Below are 18,742 nucleotides of genomic sequence, written 5' to 3' on the forward strand. Positions count from 1 at the left end.
GGTGTTTCAGTTAGAAAATTCTCTCTGAAAGGAAGAAAATGCCCTTTGCATCTCTCCTAGATGCCTGTTCCGATCATTCATTCACCAGCACTGTGGCTCAGAGGATGCTGACTCTATTTCCATATTGATATTTCCTGGCCCATTGACTCTGTGTGACAAGCTTGACAAGTGTTCACTCAATCGCCATTAGTGTCTAACCTGCCCCCAACTGAGACTCCACTGAGAGAGACGTCTGATGTGACCAAAGATGAGCACGTGATCAAGTTCTCTTGATTAAGTCTCTCAAAAGAAGAAAAAAATAGTGAGTTTGGTTAAAATTAAAAGCAATACCTGGAATTGCTATCTGACCAGGAAGACTATCATAAGAGAGGATTCCCCTGGCCATGTTACAGATGGATTCCTTCTGGGAGCGGTAATATTTTCTGAGATGCACAAAATCATATGTGTACTATAGAAAAGACCTGCTCCAATTTCCATTGTCTGAGGATTCTTATAGGAAGCAGAGGGGTTAAAAAGCCAAGAAATATGGACTAGAGATCTGGCTCCTTCCAGCTTGATGTGTGACTTCAGGTTAGTCATTCATGTCTCCTTGTCATCTTTCTCTATACACAGATTTATAATCCAGGAAAAAGAATTTTTATTCTGGAGAATAAACACAGTATTTGTGAAAATACTTTAAGCTCTGAGAGACAAGCACTTATAAATCCAAGACATCATTGTTTTTTCTCTCAGCAACATAACAACAGGCTCTCTCTGTCTAATCTGGTTTTCAGTATCTGTAAAAAGATGAAATAAATCCCATGCTTGAAGGGAAGAATTAATGGCGTTTAACCTAGAAGATTTTTCTGGGCTTCTCTGCTTTTTTTGTTATTCGTCCTATACCCATCACTGAAGGTGGCACTTAACAGTGTACAACACCACAACAGTTTTCAACACCATAAGGAATTTGGAGCCATAGAGATAGCTGGGTAAGAAGAAACGGAGGATAAACTCTGGGCCAGTTAGTTCACTGTGTAGATGAATAGAACTCACCTTTCTGATAACAGCAAAACAGAGAAGTTTTCTTTTTCCCATTCCAGGTTTTGTTTAAGATGTTTCTCGGAAGTGCCAACTTTGGTGAAGCTGCACACTTTGTTTCCACGTTGGGTTTCTTCAATTTAATCTTCATCTCCTTCACCCCAGTCATCCTGTATTTCACCAAGGTGGAGCACTGGTCCTCCTTTGCAGCTCTGCCGTGGGGCTGTCTCTGTGGGATGGCAGGGCTGTGGTTGGGTAAGTGACCCCAGGTTTTTCTTTCCATTTCACTTTACCTTTCCTGGATAGTTAAATTAGCTTATTAGACTATTCCCTTGGGTACCTTTGTCTTTCCCAAACTGACCTAAAGTTGGTAAATGTTGTCGAATGTTTAGAAAGTTCGTTGCAGGCTATTACTTGATTAGATCAGAGCTGTCCAATTGGTGTGCCCCGAGATAAAGTGTGAAAGGGAGGTCCAGGCCACTCTGATCACCACTGGTCTTCAAGCAGCCTCGTCCATTCTTTACGATGTACTGTATGATATTATTGTGTTCCAAGCGTGCCGCGGTGTGTCAGCCAGAGGGAGAGAGTGGGATTTTCATTCAAAGAACTCCATGTGATACAAAATGCTGGAGCAGTGAGGGCAAGAAAGATAGGGAGGAAGGAAGGAGATGACATTCAGGAGAGAAGCAGGTCAGAAGGGACCTGGAAAACCACAGTTCAGAGGGGTTGGATTTAAAATCCACTTAATTGTTCAGCAGGGAGATGATAGGCTCACATCTTCACTTTAAACAGCCCAGCATGGCTGTGTAAAGAGAATGAATTTGAGATAGGAAGCCCTAACTGAAACAAGAGAAGAAGGCAGAACTTGGCTTGTTGGCTGAACTAAGTAGGCTAGGCCTAGTCGATGAAGTAACTTGGATTCTCTGTAATATCCTCTCTCTATATAACCCCTATAACTCTGAGGCTGCCTCCTTCACCTGAGCAACCAGGGTGCTCCTACTTTCAAGCTGCTCTGCAGCTGTCACTTCATATGAGAGGAAATTGAAAAATAACAAGGCTGCTCTTTTCTCACCAAGCAGTAGAACAACTATCACCACCCAATGACTCAGTGTCTCTCTACTCAGAATCGAATCATTTTCATTCTGCTTCTCTTTCTTCATACCACGTAAGGACAGCCCCCTCTGTCCACTCCACATTTCCTTGCAAGACTGACCTGCAAGATGTCTGCCAACCCTCAGATAAACTGCCTTTATCAAGGTGACATAATCCGAAACAATCTAAAGCAGCACCACAATTTCTAGGAGAGAAAAATGCCACTTGTTTCTTCCCCCATAGGCACCGGGTCATCTTTTTCTACTCTGGCTCACGTCCCTAATAAGAGGTCTTAAGTGAGACAGAAAACACTTTAAGAAAAGGATTAAACACTAATTGTTGGTCTTGTAAATTCTGCTTTTGAAAGCCAAAAGTGTGATGATCCGTCATAACCTCTGCTAAGTTAAGTAGAAATCAATAACAGTATTTCCATAAGACCAACATCCTAATGAAAAGTGCCTAGATGATTTCTTGGCCAAAGCCGATCTAACTGAAAACAATCATAACCCAAATTTCACTGACTCGTGGCCCCAGCTATGTACATGATTTCCAGCTTGCTGCAAAGTAGCCCTCCTCCAACGTATACCCTTTGGCATGTCTAATACATGCTCCTGAGCAAGCCTGCTCAGGTTGAGTGCCACCTATGCTAGCCTGACACTGTGGTCCTCCACCGAGCAGCATGGTCTCCACACTCCACTGGGTGTCACGCCACTCCACTGAGTAGAGTATCACAGCATAGTGAAACGATTATTTCTCCTCTTTGCATTTCCTCCATACATCCTTTTCCAGCCACTTAGCAAGAGATCAGGCTGCCAGGGTGGCAGAGGAGAAAGAAAGAATAAGACTATTTCAGATGAGATATGTCTGCATCCATCTCTAAAATTAGAGGATTAATTGACCAAAGGTGCAGACAATTTAGAAGATATGTTAACAGAAACACCGATTCTTTTATGTTAAGAAGGAAAGCACCCAGCAGATTGATTCCCCTTCATCCTATATATCCTTCTTCATTTTACAGTCTTCAACATCCTGGTGAACGTTGGCGTGGTGCTGACATACCCAATCCTAATCTCCATTGGGACAGTGCTCAGTGTTCCTGGAAATGCAGGTACTGATACAATTTGATATGTGCACAGTAAGTCTCTTCTTTGTGTTCGTTTTATGCCCTGAATTGTTTTCTTTGAGCAATTATGAATTATGTCCCCTGCCTGGGAAGATGTTTTCAAATATCATGAAGGTGGCAGACAACAGAATAACTATGCAACAGATTTAAAATCTGCAACTACAAACACTGTTTTTACTTGGTTGTCTTTTAGAATTAAATACCAAATGTATCATTTGGGTTTCATGTAATCTCCCTGACAACCTAATTTTGTGGTATTTTTAGAGAAAGTCCTATGGAAACAAAAGGCATCCCAGCATAAGACTCTCAAGTAAACGTCACTAATGAAAGTGTAGGAAATGTACAGGGTGTTGGCTCCCCATCAGACTTTCCATGGGGAGCTGCAGAAGCTTCTCCTGGGGGTAGAGCAGATGGCCCTCTGGAATAGATTTAGGAAAAAGCAATTTGATTCACTTCAGGGACAGAAGGAGAAGCTATTTTTTCCAGAATAATCTTTCTAATGAAAACTACCAATGCAACAAGTAAGGGAAGTGTGTTACCTAGATGACTGTATAGTCATTCTAACTTTGAAATTCTATGATTCCAAGCCTTGGGTAGCCGTCTTTCTTTGCCTCGGGACAATCAGCAAATATTTATTGAACACTTGCTATGTGGTCAGCACTGTAGAAGTGACAGGGAAGAAGTGATAGTATTGTTTCGGAAAGCTTACACCTGAATTCAGAAAACAAGACCAACAAACATAAAATAACTTAGAACTCTACAGTGTGATTTATTATTAAATGCTAAATGGTGTAACAGACTCCAAGGACTGTAAGATATTCAGAGGAAAGGAACATCAGGGAAAAGTGTAGTTGTCAGGAAAATTTATTCATTCATCCATGGAATAAAAAATTTCTGAGCATTTGGTGTATGCCAGGAACTGTGATAACACTGATGATAGATCCGGGATAAGGCACAGGCCCTGCTTTCAGGACTTATGTATTATAGAGAGAGAGACAAAAGGAACTGAGTTAATACAATGTACAGAGAGAAGTGCTTTGATAAAGGTCTTGTAATGAATACTCTGAGAGAATGCTCTGAGGCAAACACGAAGGGCTTCCTGCAAGTTGCCTAAATGGTGAGATCTAATGGAGGATTTAGCCGGATGAAGCAGATAAGAGGAGGGAAGGGCGTTCCATGAAAAAGAACAGCATGTACGTACCCTCACAATTGAAAACAGGGACTCAAAAATATCGTCGTACATGAATGTTTATAACAGCACTATTTGCAATGACCAAAGATGGAAACACCCAAATGTCCATCAACAGGTAAATGGATAAACAAGTTATAATACATACAATGAAATATTATTCAGCCATAAAAAGGAAAAAAGTACAAATACATGCTACGACATGGATGAACCTCAAAAACATCACGCTAAGTGAAAGAAGCCAGTAACAAAAGGTGGCATATAATGTAACTCCAAATAGGTAAATTCATAGACACAACAGCATATTGGTGGTTGCTAGGGTCAGAGGCTAGAGATTGGGAGTAGAGGACTGCTTAATGGGTGCAGGTTTTATTTTAAAGTAATAGAGATGTTTTGGAATCAGAAAGAGGTGATGGTCATACAATATGATGAATATACTAAAGGCCACCAAATTAACTTTTAAATGGTAATTTTATATTACATGATTTCACCTCAATTAAAAATGTTAAAAGAACATCATGTATAGAGACCTAGACATTAACAAGATTGGCTCATTTGAAAAATCTTCCACGGTCCAGTGAAACTGAAGAAGCATGAAGGGATGCAGAGGAAAAGTCTTAAGAAATAAAACTGCAGAGGTAATTAAAGCAAATGACACTAGCCTTGAATGATAAATATGATTTAGAGATAAGGAATGAAAAGCAAGTGAAGAGAACACCACAGATAATGGTATAGAAAAAGATAAGATGAGCTTGAAAGAACAAGAGAGACTTTTTGAAATATCTAGAAGTAGCAGTGACTTTGGTCATTTTTTCCCCCCCAAAAGTTTAGAAACAGTCATAGATGCTGACTGACCCGATATTTCTTACCTAGCTGTGGATCTCCTGAAGCAGGAGGTAATATTCAATGTCGTCCGCCTGGCTGCTACCATCATCATCTGCATTGGGTTTCTGCTGATGCTATTGCCGGAGGAGTGGGATGAGATTACCCTGAGATTCATCAACAGCCTGAAGGAAAAGAAGAGTGAGGAGCATGTGGAGGACATCACAGATTCCAGTGTACACCTGCGAAGCAGGAGCAGGGCCAACGGGACAGTGTCTATACCACTGGCTTAAAGAGGGACACATTTTGAATGCACATGAATGTATATTCTGTGAATATAATAAAATTTTCTCACTTCCTCTACACTCACACGACAGTATTAACTCTGAATTTGGACAAGTCAAATGTGAAATAATGCAAACAATAAAAGTTTACATTTATATGCTTATCGAGGAACTGGTGTAAATAATCATAATAAAAATTTTTTATTAAAATATTCATCTTTGTTCTATTTCTTATGTTTTGCGGGGATTCGTTTCTCCCTAATGCACAAAACTTCCTGAAAACATAAGGTTCTTTTAAATTATGGGCTTGTCATTACCTTTTTCTCACCTAGCATTGAGACCTTTGCGTTCCACCAGAGAAAGTTGCATAAGAAGAAAAGACATGAAAAGGATAAGCACTTTATATATATTTAAGTCCAATAGGAACCTTAAATTCAAAAGCTGGAAAGTAATTAAAGGTATCAACAGAGTATCTTCTTTCTATATGCAAGATCTACACTAGGCGCTATGAGATGTAAAGATATAGAAGACTCTATCTGTACTTTTTAATGAGCTTAGACTAGCCCAGAGCATAAGAGTTTACGAATATCTCTAATATGAGGTAGACATTTGAAAATGGCACAGTGATGACAGAAAAGACAGCTGTTACCAGCCATCTCTAAGTCCTTTACCACCAAGTTTTTGAAAGAGTTGTTTATATTTGCTGTCACTCTTCGACCCACTATAATCCACCTTCTGCCCACTTCATTCCTCAGGAAGTACATCCACCAAAGTCATCGATGACCTTTCTCTTAAAAAACCATATTGACACTGTTCAACTCATACTTTATTGTCCTTTCTGCAGCATTTGACAGGATGACCATTCCTTTTTCCTGATAATCTCTTCACCTAGATCCCATTATAATCTCCTGGTTCTCTTTCTCTCTCAGGGGCTGCTTCTCTGGGCTCCTCTTCCTAGGCTGGTCTCATCACGTCAGTGTTCAGCCCTTAGCCTTCTTAGCTTCACACCCCACACTCTCTCCCCCAGAGATCTCATTTGCTTCCATGGCTTCAAATGTCATTCGTGTGGTGATAGCTTCGAAATCTTTATCTCCAGCCCAGATTTGTCGCCTGAACTTCGGATCTGACCATCTAAATAAACGCCTTCTGCAAGCTCACTTGGATGTTTCATTTTTCACTTCAGATTCAGAAACAAACTTGAATTTATAATTTATCCTCCCCAGACCCACTCCTTCCTCTCCTTTGTTCCCTATCCAGGTTATCGGTGCCATCATTTACCAGCTGCCCAGGCTGGGGACCAGTCTTAATTTCTGCCTTCCTCACCTTCCACATCTAAACTAAAAGTCCTGTTGATTCCCTGAATATTTCGCAGATAGATTACCTATTCTAGGCCCCATCATCTCTTTCCCTGATGAATGAAATATACTCTTTACTTGTCTTGCTAACTCCCAGTCTTGCCTCTCTCTAAATCCTTTCATGCCTTGCAGAGTGACTTTTCTAATATATAAATTTGATCATTCTACTCCCCTGCATAAAACACTTCAGTGGCATCTCATTGTCCTCAGAAAAAGGTCCAAACACCTTTACATGTCATTCAATGCCTGCCTCTAAAGAAGCACCATCCAATATAACTTTGTGATGATGGAAATAATCTATATCTGCATTGTCCAATGCAGTAGCCACAAGTGGCTATTGAGCTCTTTAGGTATAGCTAGTGCAATTGAGGACTGCATTTCTAATTTTACTTACTTTTAATTAATTTGAAATTAAATTTAAATCGTGGTATGTGGCTATCGACTACCAAATTAGACAGCACAGTTCTAGAGCTTTATTCTACCATGCCACCATCTGTGGCCTCCTGACATCTCTATGTTTTAGTAAGTCTACATTTCTTGCAGTTCTTCAATCGAGACAGGCTCTCTTTCTTGTACTTTTTCCTTCTCTCATCACTTGAATAACCCTTACCTATGCTTCACGATAGGATTTAGTCTTATTTTCCCAGGAAGTCTTTTCTTATTCCCCAAGTTGAACAATCTGGCTTCTTTAGAAGCCTCTGCTTACCTGCACTGGTCACCCTCCATGGTAACTGTCAGTCTACTCGTCTGAATTCCCAGTAGACCATGAGCTCCTTGAGAGCAGGGACTGTGAGGCTTTCATCATTGTGTTCCTACTAGCACAGTGCCTGGCACTTATAGACATTCCGTAAATGAATGAATGGGTTGTTTTATACTGGAGATGTGCCCCTTTTCCGAACTATATTAGATCAGTCTTAGTTCAGGGCTGGCAGTCTCAGATGAGATTAAAGACCAAAAGAGGTTAAATGTGTCACAGCCTTTGTTGTGTTGCCACAAAATACCAACGTACTAAATTGATAAAAGATGCTTCTTCCCTAAGAGGCTTGTTAGGGCATCTATCAATTTAAGATAATCTGCACTTTCTGGGAAATTTAGTACTAGAAGCCAAGCCTTTTCTGGTATCTGTTTTAGTATTCTTTTTTTCATTCAAGTATATCCAAAAGTGTTGGCGAGATCATCACAGGGCAAGCAAAGGGGACTGAGGATACCACGCCTGTTGGCTGGGCATCATGGTGATTTAAAACCTTAACATTTTTTTCATTCTCTGTCACTTTTTGAAAAGGCAATGCCAGTCCCCTGGCATAGATAGATGACATGATATTAACAAAAATAATCACCATGACACAATTTAAGCTTCATGAAAAATGGTGCAAAATAAATGAAATATATTATTAATAAATGTGAATTAATTCATTATCTAAGTCAAGTTGCTTTTGACTATTTAAATGCCACTTTGGTACCAACATTGTTGTTCTCTTGTTTATAAATTACTGTTACATAGCAGTAATCACTGACTAGCTATCTCCAGCATCTTGCCATTATTAGCATGACATTTAAAACTGTGTTTTGATATGTTTAAGAAATGAGTTGTTTTGCTCTTTTTGACGATTCATTTTGAAAAATGGAGTCAGCTACCCTGGAAAGCACTAATTCAACCTATGACTGATCACTGCAATTAGCTCGGTCTATATCAAGAAAACATTTTCATTTCGGTATTCATTCATTTATTCATTCAAAAATTATTAAGTTCTACTGGCTTTGAGGTATGGTATCATGTTAGGTGATCACCAACTGGCCTCTGCTGGCCTCTAGAGCAACACTGTCTGATAGAACTTTCTGCAACTATGGAAATGCCCTCTCTGCACCATAAGGAAAGAGATACAAAATGCATAGGAAGTGGTTCCTGCTCTACAAATGTCAACCTGTCTAGGTAAATTGTTACCATGACAATTAAAACAACTCAGAAATGTGTTTAAATTACCTTAGAAATGTGAGATATTCCCTTTAATTAAAGTAAAGGATAGTGATCGTAAATAAAGATAATAATGCCTTTTTTTGCCATCTTTCATGGTCACTGTGGGAGTCAGTCACTGAACATACATGGGTGTACCTCCTATGTGTCTATGATGCGCCTTCACTGAGCCAAGTTTGGTTTGGGTTGGAGGATACTGACAAAGTCCCTGCCCTCATGGGTTGAAGTGCCTTGCTGAGGTTACTAAATTGATAAAAGGCACTTCTTCCCTAAGAGGCTGATTAGGGCATCTACCAATTTAAGATAATCTGCACTTTCTGGGAAGTTTAGTACAAGAAGCCAAGACTTTCTGGTATCTGTTTTCTTTATCCAGACATAGATCCTCCTCATAGTCCAGGAGGCAGTGGCTTCCTTGGGTGACTGAATGGGTAGCACAGTTCAGGGATTACAAGCACCGTGTTGCAACCCCAACTCTGCACTTCTTAGAAGTACAATTTTGTCTAATTACTAATCTCTCTCTACTCCTTGATTTCATTAGTAAAATGAGGATATTAATACCTATCATTTGATGTTGTTAGTGTATTAAATAATGTGTAGAAGAGCTTAACACACTGCCAGATAGTCCGGAAGTATTAACTACTGTTAGGGTTTCCTCATCTGTTGACTTTTCTCCAATTCCTTATCCAGAGTACTTATCCACAGTACTATGCTTAGAAAAGTCACAGAGCCTGGTGCCGAGTAGGGAATTTTACCCCAAATAAACCAGAGAGACAAAAATCTGGCACGAGAAACACTTGGAGGAAGCAAAAAAGGGTACATAGTTTCCATTTGCCCAGTTCCCCTCAGCTCTTTGCATCCTGGCATTCTTGTCCAGCCAGTGGAACTAATTGCCTGACAAAAAGACAGACGGGCGACTTGGGCTCTGAAATTAAAATCACTTCAACCACATTCTGATCGCTTCACAAACAAATTATAGCAAATAAATTTTGCTTATCCAGGCTTTGCACGCCTGTTAATTTTGTGCAGGCACTTTGTCAAGATGCACCGGAGGACAAATGATTTGGAAAAGGACAATGCACACAATAAAAGAGTGAACAGTATAACCGGCTGAACATTAGAATGTTTCTGATATTTAAGTACAAATCCTCTTTCTTACTTATCCATAAACCCTTGTCACAAGTACAAAGAACAGCTAGTATAGGAGATACTGGTTTATCTGGCAGGCTAGAACTGAAGTCTTGATTAATTCTATTTCTTTTTATTTCTTTTTCTTTTCCCCCCGTACCTGTAGCATTTGGAGGTGAAATAAGAACAGGACATGATGGTCTGGGGTGTTAGTGCCAAGAAAACAGAGGCAGAAAGAGAAGTCCTGTATTTTAAAGCTCCGATAAGCTGCTGTGCCTCCACATGTGTGCCACAAAAGCAAAGGCTACTTTGTCATTGTCTGAGGGAGACAAGAACACCAGACCCTTTGCGGGCCTGAGGAATCTTAAGAGCAAGAATTCTAACCCGGGCTCCAGGAATGGGCTTCAGGGGTTGTTTCCAAAACCCCTGACAGAGTTTTCAAAATAGTGTAAACTTAGCTGCTTTATTCTAGAGGACTAAATTCAGAGAATTCAGAGGCTTTAAAACCACATTGCTTAATATGTTAGCCACTAGCCATGTGAAGCTGTTGAAATATGAGTAGTCCAAATTGAGATTTGCTCTGTCAACGGTACCAGATTTTGAAGACTTAGGATGAAAAAAAGAATGTAGGCTATTTCATTTATCACTTTACATTCATTACATGTTGAAATGAGAATACTGTGGATATGTTGGGTTAGAGAAAATATATTATAAAATTCATTTCACCTTGTGTCTTTTTACTTTTTCAATGAAACTACTAGAAACTTAAAACATTTTAAATTTGCATCTGTGGCTCACATTATGGATTGCCTAGCAATCCAGTTTCAATAAGCTCCACTTGAAATTAACCAAGAACATGGTCATGTGATGCAGATGATTCCTATGCATGCCGAAGTTTAAGAAACATTAGACTAATGACCACTGGACTATAAACAGAAAATGTATTCATTGATAGTCATAAATTGAACTATCATGTGGACCAAAACTCTCACATTAGTAAGGCTAGTACAATCTTTACTTAAGAGGTAAATGTACCTAGGAAGCTGAGCATTAATGAAAAGGCTGATTGGTGAGCCTGAAATCAAAGCAAGGAGGGTCAGATGTATGATTCAAACTCTTCTCTTCTGTTTTTAATTTCCATTTCAACTCTCCCTCCCTTGTAAAGATGAGCTCATCCTTGCTGGACAATAGCAGGTGGTTTAGAGAGGAATCTGAAGAAGTGACTGGTACAATTGCTCTTATCCCGAGCCATTTACACAATCCACTCGCAGAATATGTTCTACTGAATCCCAAACTGAAGTTCTTTTCAGTTAATGATATTAACAAGAAGATATCACAGATTTACCAACGCTTAATTTATAGACACCGGTTATGACCGAAATAGTCAATCTAGGTACACCTGGGACCCAGAAGTGTCCAGCAAGTAAACCTCTTTATGAACTTATTCTTCGCTGCACAAATCTCTTCTAAATGCCTTTTTTCTCAAGGGAAAAGCTAACAAGTTCGGAGTTAATCCTTCATGATTACTTCCCTTACATATGGATTTTCTTCTTATCATATAATTAAGGGTTCCATTTACCTAGGTAATTGAAAGTGATACACTGAAATTTATTTTACCAAGACTTCTGCTCTACCTCCACCAGTGTCCGTGGCTCACCCGACTCTTAAAATCCCAAGAAGGCAGAAATAAGGCACTTTCCATCTTCTGTATCTTATTGGCTGTGTAATTTATCTGGGCACACTCACCAAAATTCCATCTTTTTATAATTTTTATTTGCATTAATTCATCTTAATGTTAAAATATTTCCAGTTTTCATCTTCTTTCATAAAACCTTCTATAAAATCCAACTTTGACTTCTAGTTTTAAACTTTACTTACATTTTTATCTTTAATAATTCTTATTTCTATCAGCTAACACCAGTTTAATTCCCTCATTTAATATAAACGTTTCCCCTTTCCTTCAGTAACCCTACACGTGAACCTGTATCCCTAATCAGCGTAATGTTTTCTGTTTTGTGTTGATCATACTTCTGGTTGATAGGTTTCTTCCCTTGTAAATGTTAACGTCATCTATTATATTTGAGCTGGACTCTAAAGCTCTTTCTATCTCTGACCGTGAAAGAGTACTATCTTCAAGATGCCATTGCTATTACCTAATCTTAATAATGGTGTTAACTTGTATCACTCAGTTCTTAGTTTTCCAAGTCCTCTCTGGCACATCTGTATCTCTTCTTCATCCCTATCTTCTCTCTTTACATCTACAATCATATAAATGTCCACATTCATAATGTTAATCCTATGGATCTATATGTTCTAAAGTGTTCTCCATATTTCTGTCTATATAAATTAGAAAAAAAATCATGCATTTTCTTATGTGTCTATTGCACCCGTTCTAGGGAGGTAAACAGGGATAATAATTAACTGCACACTTGTTAAATATGTACTAAAATATTGAAGCATGATAGTGAGGGGCCCTGAACTTCAGCTTCAATAGCACCATAGAAAATCTACCTCTATATCTCAGGGAAAAAAATAACAAAGTTGTAACAGTGGTCTGCTAAGATTGCACATTAACTTGTGGTATATCGCTGGCTTGAATCCAGGCTGGCTCCTGGTCCCTCGTTTGTTTGTTTGTTTGTTTGTTTGTTTTTTCACTAGAGTTAACTTTCCATTTCATCCTGGGCAAGGACATGGTTTTCACAAAAGTCAAGGCATTTGTTTTCTCTTCTCAGATTAGTGAATCACTTTGGCTATTGAATTTCAAGGCCAGTACCTATAAAAAAAAATGGCTAATAGATAAGCAGATATCTTTGGTTGTTTCCCCTCTAACCATTGTTCTTCTACCATCTTTATTTTTATTTGGATGAGAAAGTAGAGCAAGATTCTGCTATCACAGATAAACCAGGAAAGTTTTGTGCCCAGCAAAGGAAGTAAAGCATCATTTCCCTGAAACGGCATACCACTTATAAAATTAAAATACAGAAAAGTTGAAAATTATGCTAGAACCCAGAGCATCATTTTAAAGTACCCATTTGCTACAGCCATGCTACCCTGAACAAGCCTGATCCCATCTGATCTTGGAAGCTAAGCAGGGTCGGGCCTGCTTACTACTTAGATGGGAGACCACCTAGGAAGACCAGGTGCTGTAGGTGTAAAAAATAATAATAATAATAAAAAATAAAGTACTCGTTTGCACAGTAGTCTTGCAGTTTGTGAAATAATTTTTTTTCTTCAATATGAATGCCTTAATTCACGAAACATTCCAATTTAATTTCACCATCAACTATCTTTTAACCTAGGTGCATGATTAACTGAGAGGTCGGTCAATTGATCAAATAATAGCTGACTGGCCAAAAAGTCACTCTTAGGTATGGCAGACGGAAAATGAACTGTTGCATTGTTTCCTCTGTGTGTTAAGTGCAACACAAATTATTCACAATACTGCTGGGAGGTATAGTGAGTTAATAAATCATAAGATTGGCTCAAAGCTGGTTGCTTATATCCATGAAATCTGACTTGCTGTGGTTGATGGTGAGGCTGGAGAAAATCAAGAGGACTTAATGTTAGAAGCAGTGAGATTAAATAAAAATCTTCCAGATCTATGGCTGTTTTAACTGACACACGTCTTTTCTTTTTCTACTATAACCCTGCCACTATGCTCTTTATTGTAAAGGGAGGGGTGGTTAAAACCTAAAACAAAATGGTCTTACTGTCCGCCAGTAGAACATACACCATACACACACAATCTTGAGAGTATTCTGCTAGTCTTTACTTTTGAGCCGGTAAAAAATTCCTAAGCATGCAAAGCCCACAGGTGATATCTCTAGGCTGTTCAGTATGTCTCTGAATGCTCTCTCCTTGGCACTGGATCTTGGTCCAGTTTCTTGAACAGAATCTCCCAGTTAACCGGTTTCTCGCCAGAAGATTCCCCTTATTCCTGGCTCCTCATATCCTCTGTCTCTCCCACTACCCCCAGGTCCTCTGTCGTTTTCACATTCCTTCCCTTCATCAAGGTCCTGCCTTTCCCGTGTCTCACCTTCATTGTGAGTTATAAGTTACTCTGTGTCTTTGTCTGGTGTCCTTGAAGGGATAAAATAAGGAAGGGTCGATTCACATCTGCACTGTAGTAAAGGAGAGGAGAGAAGCCCTCAGATAAATTATCTGAAAGACAACTAGCACTTCTCTGTTTTAATATTAAACCCCAGCCTGCACATCTTCTGCAATGTATTTAGCTAAGAATAACTCCTTCCTAGCATTGTGTTATATTCTAAAGTTTCACCTATCTCCATGGCCTTTGTAAGTGACAGTCTCCATTTGAGGATAAACAGATGAGAAAAATCTCTCTCTCTACTGCCTTCCTCCTCTATTTGCGTCCTTTCTCTCTCTCTCTCTCTCTCTCTCTCTCTCTCTCTCTCTCTCTCTCTCTCTCTCTCTCTCTCACACACACACACACACACACATACACACACACCCCCCTCAGCCCCATTTTTAGGGCTTTTCAACTTTATATTCCTTCTACCTTAATCACACACTCTTAATATCTATTCCCACACATATTCCCAGATTTCTGTCTACATAAATTGGAAAAAATCATGCAGTCCTTTATGTGTGTATTGCTCCTCTTCATGGAATATAATTATTAACTTCACAGTAGTTAAATATGCACTAAAATGTTGGAGCATGTAAGTGAAATTCAGCTTCATTAGCATCATGGAAAATCTACCCCTATATCTCAGGAAAAAAATAATAAGATTGTAACAGTGGCTGCCTCTTTGGAAGGGGACTTGGAACTGGGAATCAAATTTAAGGAGTCTCACATTTTCTTATATCTGGGGGAAAGCAGAAGTAAGGGCAACCACTGTAAGAATATGAAAAGTATGTGTAACTTTCAAGCCTAGAGAGAGAAAAACAAAGAAAGAATAAAGAGAATTCAATTGATTCAATCTGTTTAGGTAGAAAAGAAGAATAAATCAGCATAGATCATTCATTGATTCATTACTCATTCAGCAGTGTTTTGTTGAGTATCAGTTAGATGCCAAATATTATGTCCCTATTCACACTCATAGCAAATATTCAAGAAGTGTCTTTTTCTCCTAATTCAGAAAGGCTTAGAAATAATTATCTCCTAGTTCACGAGTCTCTCAGTCTATTTTGCAATTTATTTAGTGAATACTATTTTTAATGGTTGGCCTATTTATAAGCACACAGGCTATACTGGCTCTCTTTTCCCATAATGCTCATTTGTTCCAAAGTTTGGCAGTGTAAAATAAAAATGAGCCACAGGGACCCACACTCAATAGCTTCCATAAGGCAATGTATTTCTTCAACTCAAGTGTAACTTCCCAAGCATGTCTCTCAATAATCACTGATAACTTCTTATTATTTTAGTAGAAGGATTTAAACTCCAAAATCCAAAAAAAATGAGAAACTAATATGGAAATAGTAAATATTTGACTGAAGCACTTTCTTCCATTTCCTGAACCAACATAATATGAAAGAATTATAGAAGTTTGAACCTGGGACAAACACAAGAAATTGTCTTCTCTAACCTCATTTTAGAGATGAGAAAATGCTCTGGGAGGTTTGCATAAGATTACAGAGCCAGTTAAAAGAGGCCAGCCTGGATACTCAGCTAACTACTTTCTAATCCATGGAGGAAGCAAAGAAGTCTCACTTAAAGAACCACCCACTCTCAAAAAAAAAAAAAAAAATCCACTGAGGCTTTCAACAATTTATTGAGCACCTACTATTTTTTGCTCATTGTTCTAGATGCTGAGCAAGTGAATGACCTGTCCCTACTTGTAGGAGTCCACAATGCAAAATAAAAGACGTATTCTGCAGTGTTTGCACAAAGTGATATTGCTCACTTGAGTTTCATATTTGCTCTTATTATTTCTTTTAAGATAACAAGCGAAGTGATTCATGAGGATCTGTAAACAACTTCACTTGCTCAGGGTTTCTCCAGAACACCAAATGAAATCAGCTCTGTAGGTAGGGGCTGCGCTCAGGGAAGGTCCAGATGAACCCATAGAATCTCAGGAAAATGCTGGCCTAACCTGAGGAACAGCAAACATTTTTTGTTCCTTATGCTCCAGGCCAAGCCCACATGCTGTTTTGAAAAATGTACCGACGGAAAACCAAGAGACCCAGGATTAGGCCTTTTGAACACAAAAAATATTGATTTCCTCATCTATGAACACTCCCACTGGGTTTTTGAAATGATGAAGAAAGATAATAAATGAGGAAGCAGAAGTTGGGTGGTTTTTCTGTTTTGTTTTATTTAGAGAAGTCAATCACCTCACTGATCTAGGACTTGATTCTCTTACCAGTACATAACCCCAGTAAATTGGGGTTATGTATTAGATCAAGTGTGCAAACACAAATGCCCTCAAGGTTCTGGCAAATAATAGAAACAAGTGAAAAGGGGGGCAGCCTTCTTATAAAACAATAGTGTTTGTTGGGGCCCATGGCACAACTGGGGAGTGCAAGCCTAATGGAGAACACAAGTCAAAACAAACAAACAAAAACAAAAACCCCTGTGACAGCCAAACTGTGATCCCCAGACTACACACTCTCTAATTGTTGATAAAAGGTCCAGCCTTGAGTGTGTATATGCAGATATATTTAAGCAGCAGATGACGAGGACTCTTCACCAGATACTTCTCCCTCCCTAGAAAAATCAAGTACAGTAGTTTCACCTTATTCTCTGGGGATAACTTCCAAAACCGACCCCCAGTGGATGTCTGAAACCCTAGACAGTACCTAACTCTAATCAACTTCTTCAGCTCTGCTGGAAATGTGGCAGCGGCTTCATCAGCAGCAGATGTGGCCTCTTCTGTAATAATTTTTATTTTATTTATTCATTTTTAACTTTGAAAGCATAAATGCTACAAACTTACAGAACACATCAGTCCAGACCTATGCCTGAATCTGTGTGACCACCCCTTACTTGCAGTAAATGGTTTGGTGTCACTCATTTCAGGGGATCCCTTGCTAGGTCTTCGTATAGGCTCAAGGCTTCCTGGCACAACATGTTGTCTCAATCAGAATGTGTTTTCTTTTGCAGATTGTTCCTGTTCATGTTTTCTACCCACACATTTTTGCCTTTTCCATCTTCACTAAGCTCTTATCACTCACTGTGGCAGTAACATTTGCAGTTTGAGGTGCAACAGCAAAACTAGCATGAACTTCTTTTTCCTTTTTCACAATTCAAGGATAGAAGACTCATTCTTATTTTCGACCTTAGCAACCTCAGCATAAGATTTTTTTCCAGTCAGTGGCCCTGACTGCCTTTGATCAATAGAACATGGCAGCAGTGATGGTGTATGATTTTTAGGCTGAGGCCTTAAGAGGGTTTGCAACTTACATTTTCACCTTCTTCTATGCCCTGAGCCACCATGAAAAGAAGTCAGGGCTATTCTGCTGAAGATATAAGCTGAGGAGAGCTGAGATCTCCAGAATCTAGAGCCACAACCTAGGCTCCAATATGTAAGTGAGGCCATCTTGGTCTTTTTGTCCCCAACTAAGTACCCAGCTCAATACAGCCACTTGACTGACCCCAGAGGGAGCAGGAGAATTGCCCAACTGAGCCCACCAACCCACAGAGTTGTGAGAAATACTAACTCCTTATTGTTTTAAGCCATTAGTCTTAGGTTACATAGCACTAGATAACAGAGGTTACAGTCTTAGGTTACATAGCACTAGATAACAGAGGCACAAAGTTATGGTCTTCCAAGCTTGATAAGAACTCTTAGGCCAAATCTTTGGCTTTATAAGACTCAAGCCCGAATGGGACAATCAAAACTAGAGCTTGTTTTTCAGAATCTGACTTCAGTGGCACCTGCATAATTTTCTCCAATAGGATTGGGTTGACTTGAAAATTTGAAAGCTATAGAACAGCACAAACATCGTCAAGTTTGAGCCCCTTGTTTAATATAATCTAAGGCCAGAGAGGTTCAGAAGCTGGCTCATAATCACACAGCCATCTAGTGGTCAAACTGGGGCTTAAATTCAAAGTTCACGAGTTTTAATCTAGTGTTCTTCCCAATAAAATTTGCTGCCTCTTACCATTCCCCAAAAAGATTTCCATAACATTAACATTATAAATAAACTCTCAGGCAAAATAATAGGTTTAGAAAAGAATGGTTGGCAATTGCTTTTCAGCCCCATTAGGCCAAATGTAGTGTGCTATGGTATAGAAAGCACAGGCTTTGGGGTCAGAATATCCAGGTCTAAGTCTTAAATCCTCTACATAGTTCCTGTGTAACCTCTTTAAGCCTATTTCTCATCTGTGAAGCGCTCCAAGGGCTGTAAACATGATAGTGCTTTACAACTTGCTGAAAGCACTCTACAGATATTAATAGTTCCTATTAATAGAAAAGCACCTTGTACTTATGACTTGACACTGTTCCCTTAGACTCCAGGAGAATTTCCTGAGAGTTGACTTTGGAGTTGAAATTTGCCTCCACTATGAAAATCAGACTAGAGATTATGCAAAAGAAAGCTTAAGCTTGATCCGCCTTGCCTGGGAACCATCTCATAGACTCTCATAGAGCAGGTGGTGTGACTGCTGAGGACTGATTGAGCTGGGAGAGGTGGACAGTCAATGAGGCCTGAGGCAGCTCCACCCCAGCTCCACAACCCACCCACCCCATGCTGTTATGCTCATGAGGCAGTGTGGCCTGCCATCGCCCAGACTAAAAGAGTTAGACGAGATCCAAAGCATGACTGTAGTCTGCAAGGCACAGTTTCCAAGAATTTGGG

The 18,742-nt window shown here is 39.3% G+C and overlaps 1 protein-coding gene and 1 pseudogene across 1 annotated transcript in view; both read left to right on the top strand.

The window, feature by feature from the left end:
* SLC35F4 (solute carrier family 35 member F4) overlaps window positions 1-5,753 on the top strand; it is a 175,321-nt gene extending 169,568 nt beyond the window's left edge. The window contains exons 6-8 of the mRNA XM_011385042.2: window positions 1,080-1,272; window positions 3,128-3,217; window positions 5,295-5,753. Of these exons, the coding sequence (XP_011383344.1) occupies window positions 1,080-1,272; window positions 3,128-3,217; window positions 5,295-5,536 (525 nt within the window). The 3' untranslated portion in view covers window positions 5,537-5,753. The remainder of the gene's footprint in view (window positions 1-1,079; window positions 1,273-3,127; window positions 3,218-5,294) is intronic.
* Window positions 5,754-13,012: 7,259 nt separating this feature from the next.
* LOC111735856 lies at window positions 13,013-13,131 on the top strand (annotated as a pseudogene).
* The last annotated feature ends 5,611 nt before the right edge of the window (window positions 13,132-18,742 follow it).

Source organism: Pteropus vampyrus, unplaced genomic scaffold (genome assembly GCF_000151845.1).
Source record: "Pteropus vampyrus isolate Shadow unplaced genomic scaffold, Pvam_2.0 Scaffold15, whole genome shotgun sequence".
Classification (NCBI taxonomy): Eukaryota; Metazoa; Chordata; class Mammalia; order Chiroptera; family Pteropodidae; genus Pteropus; species Pteropus vampyrus.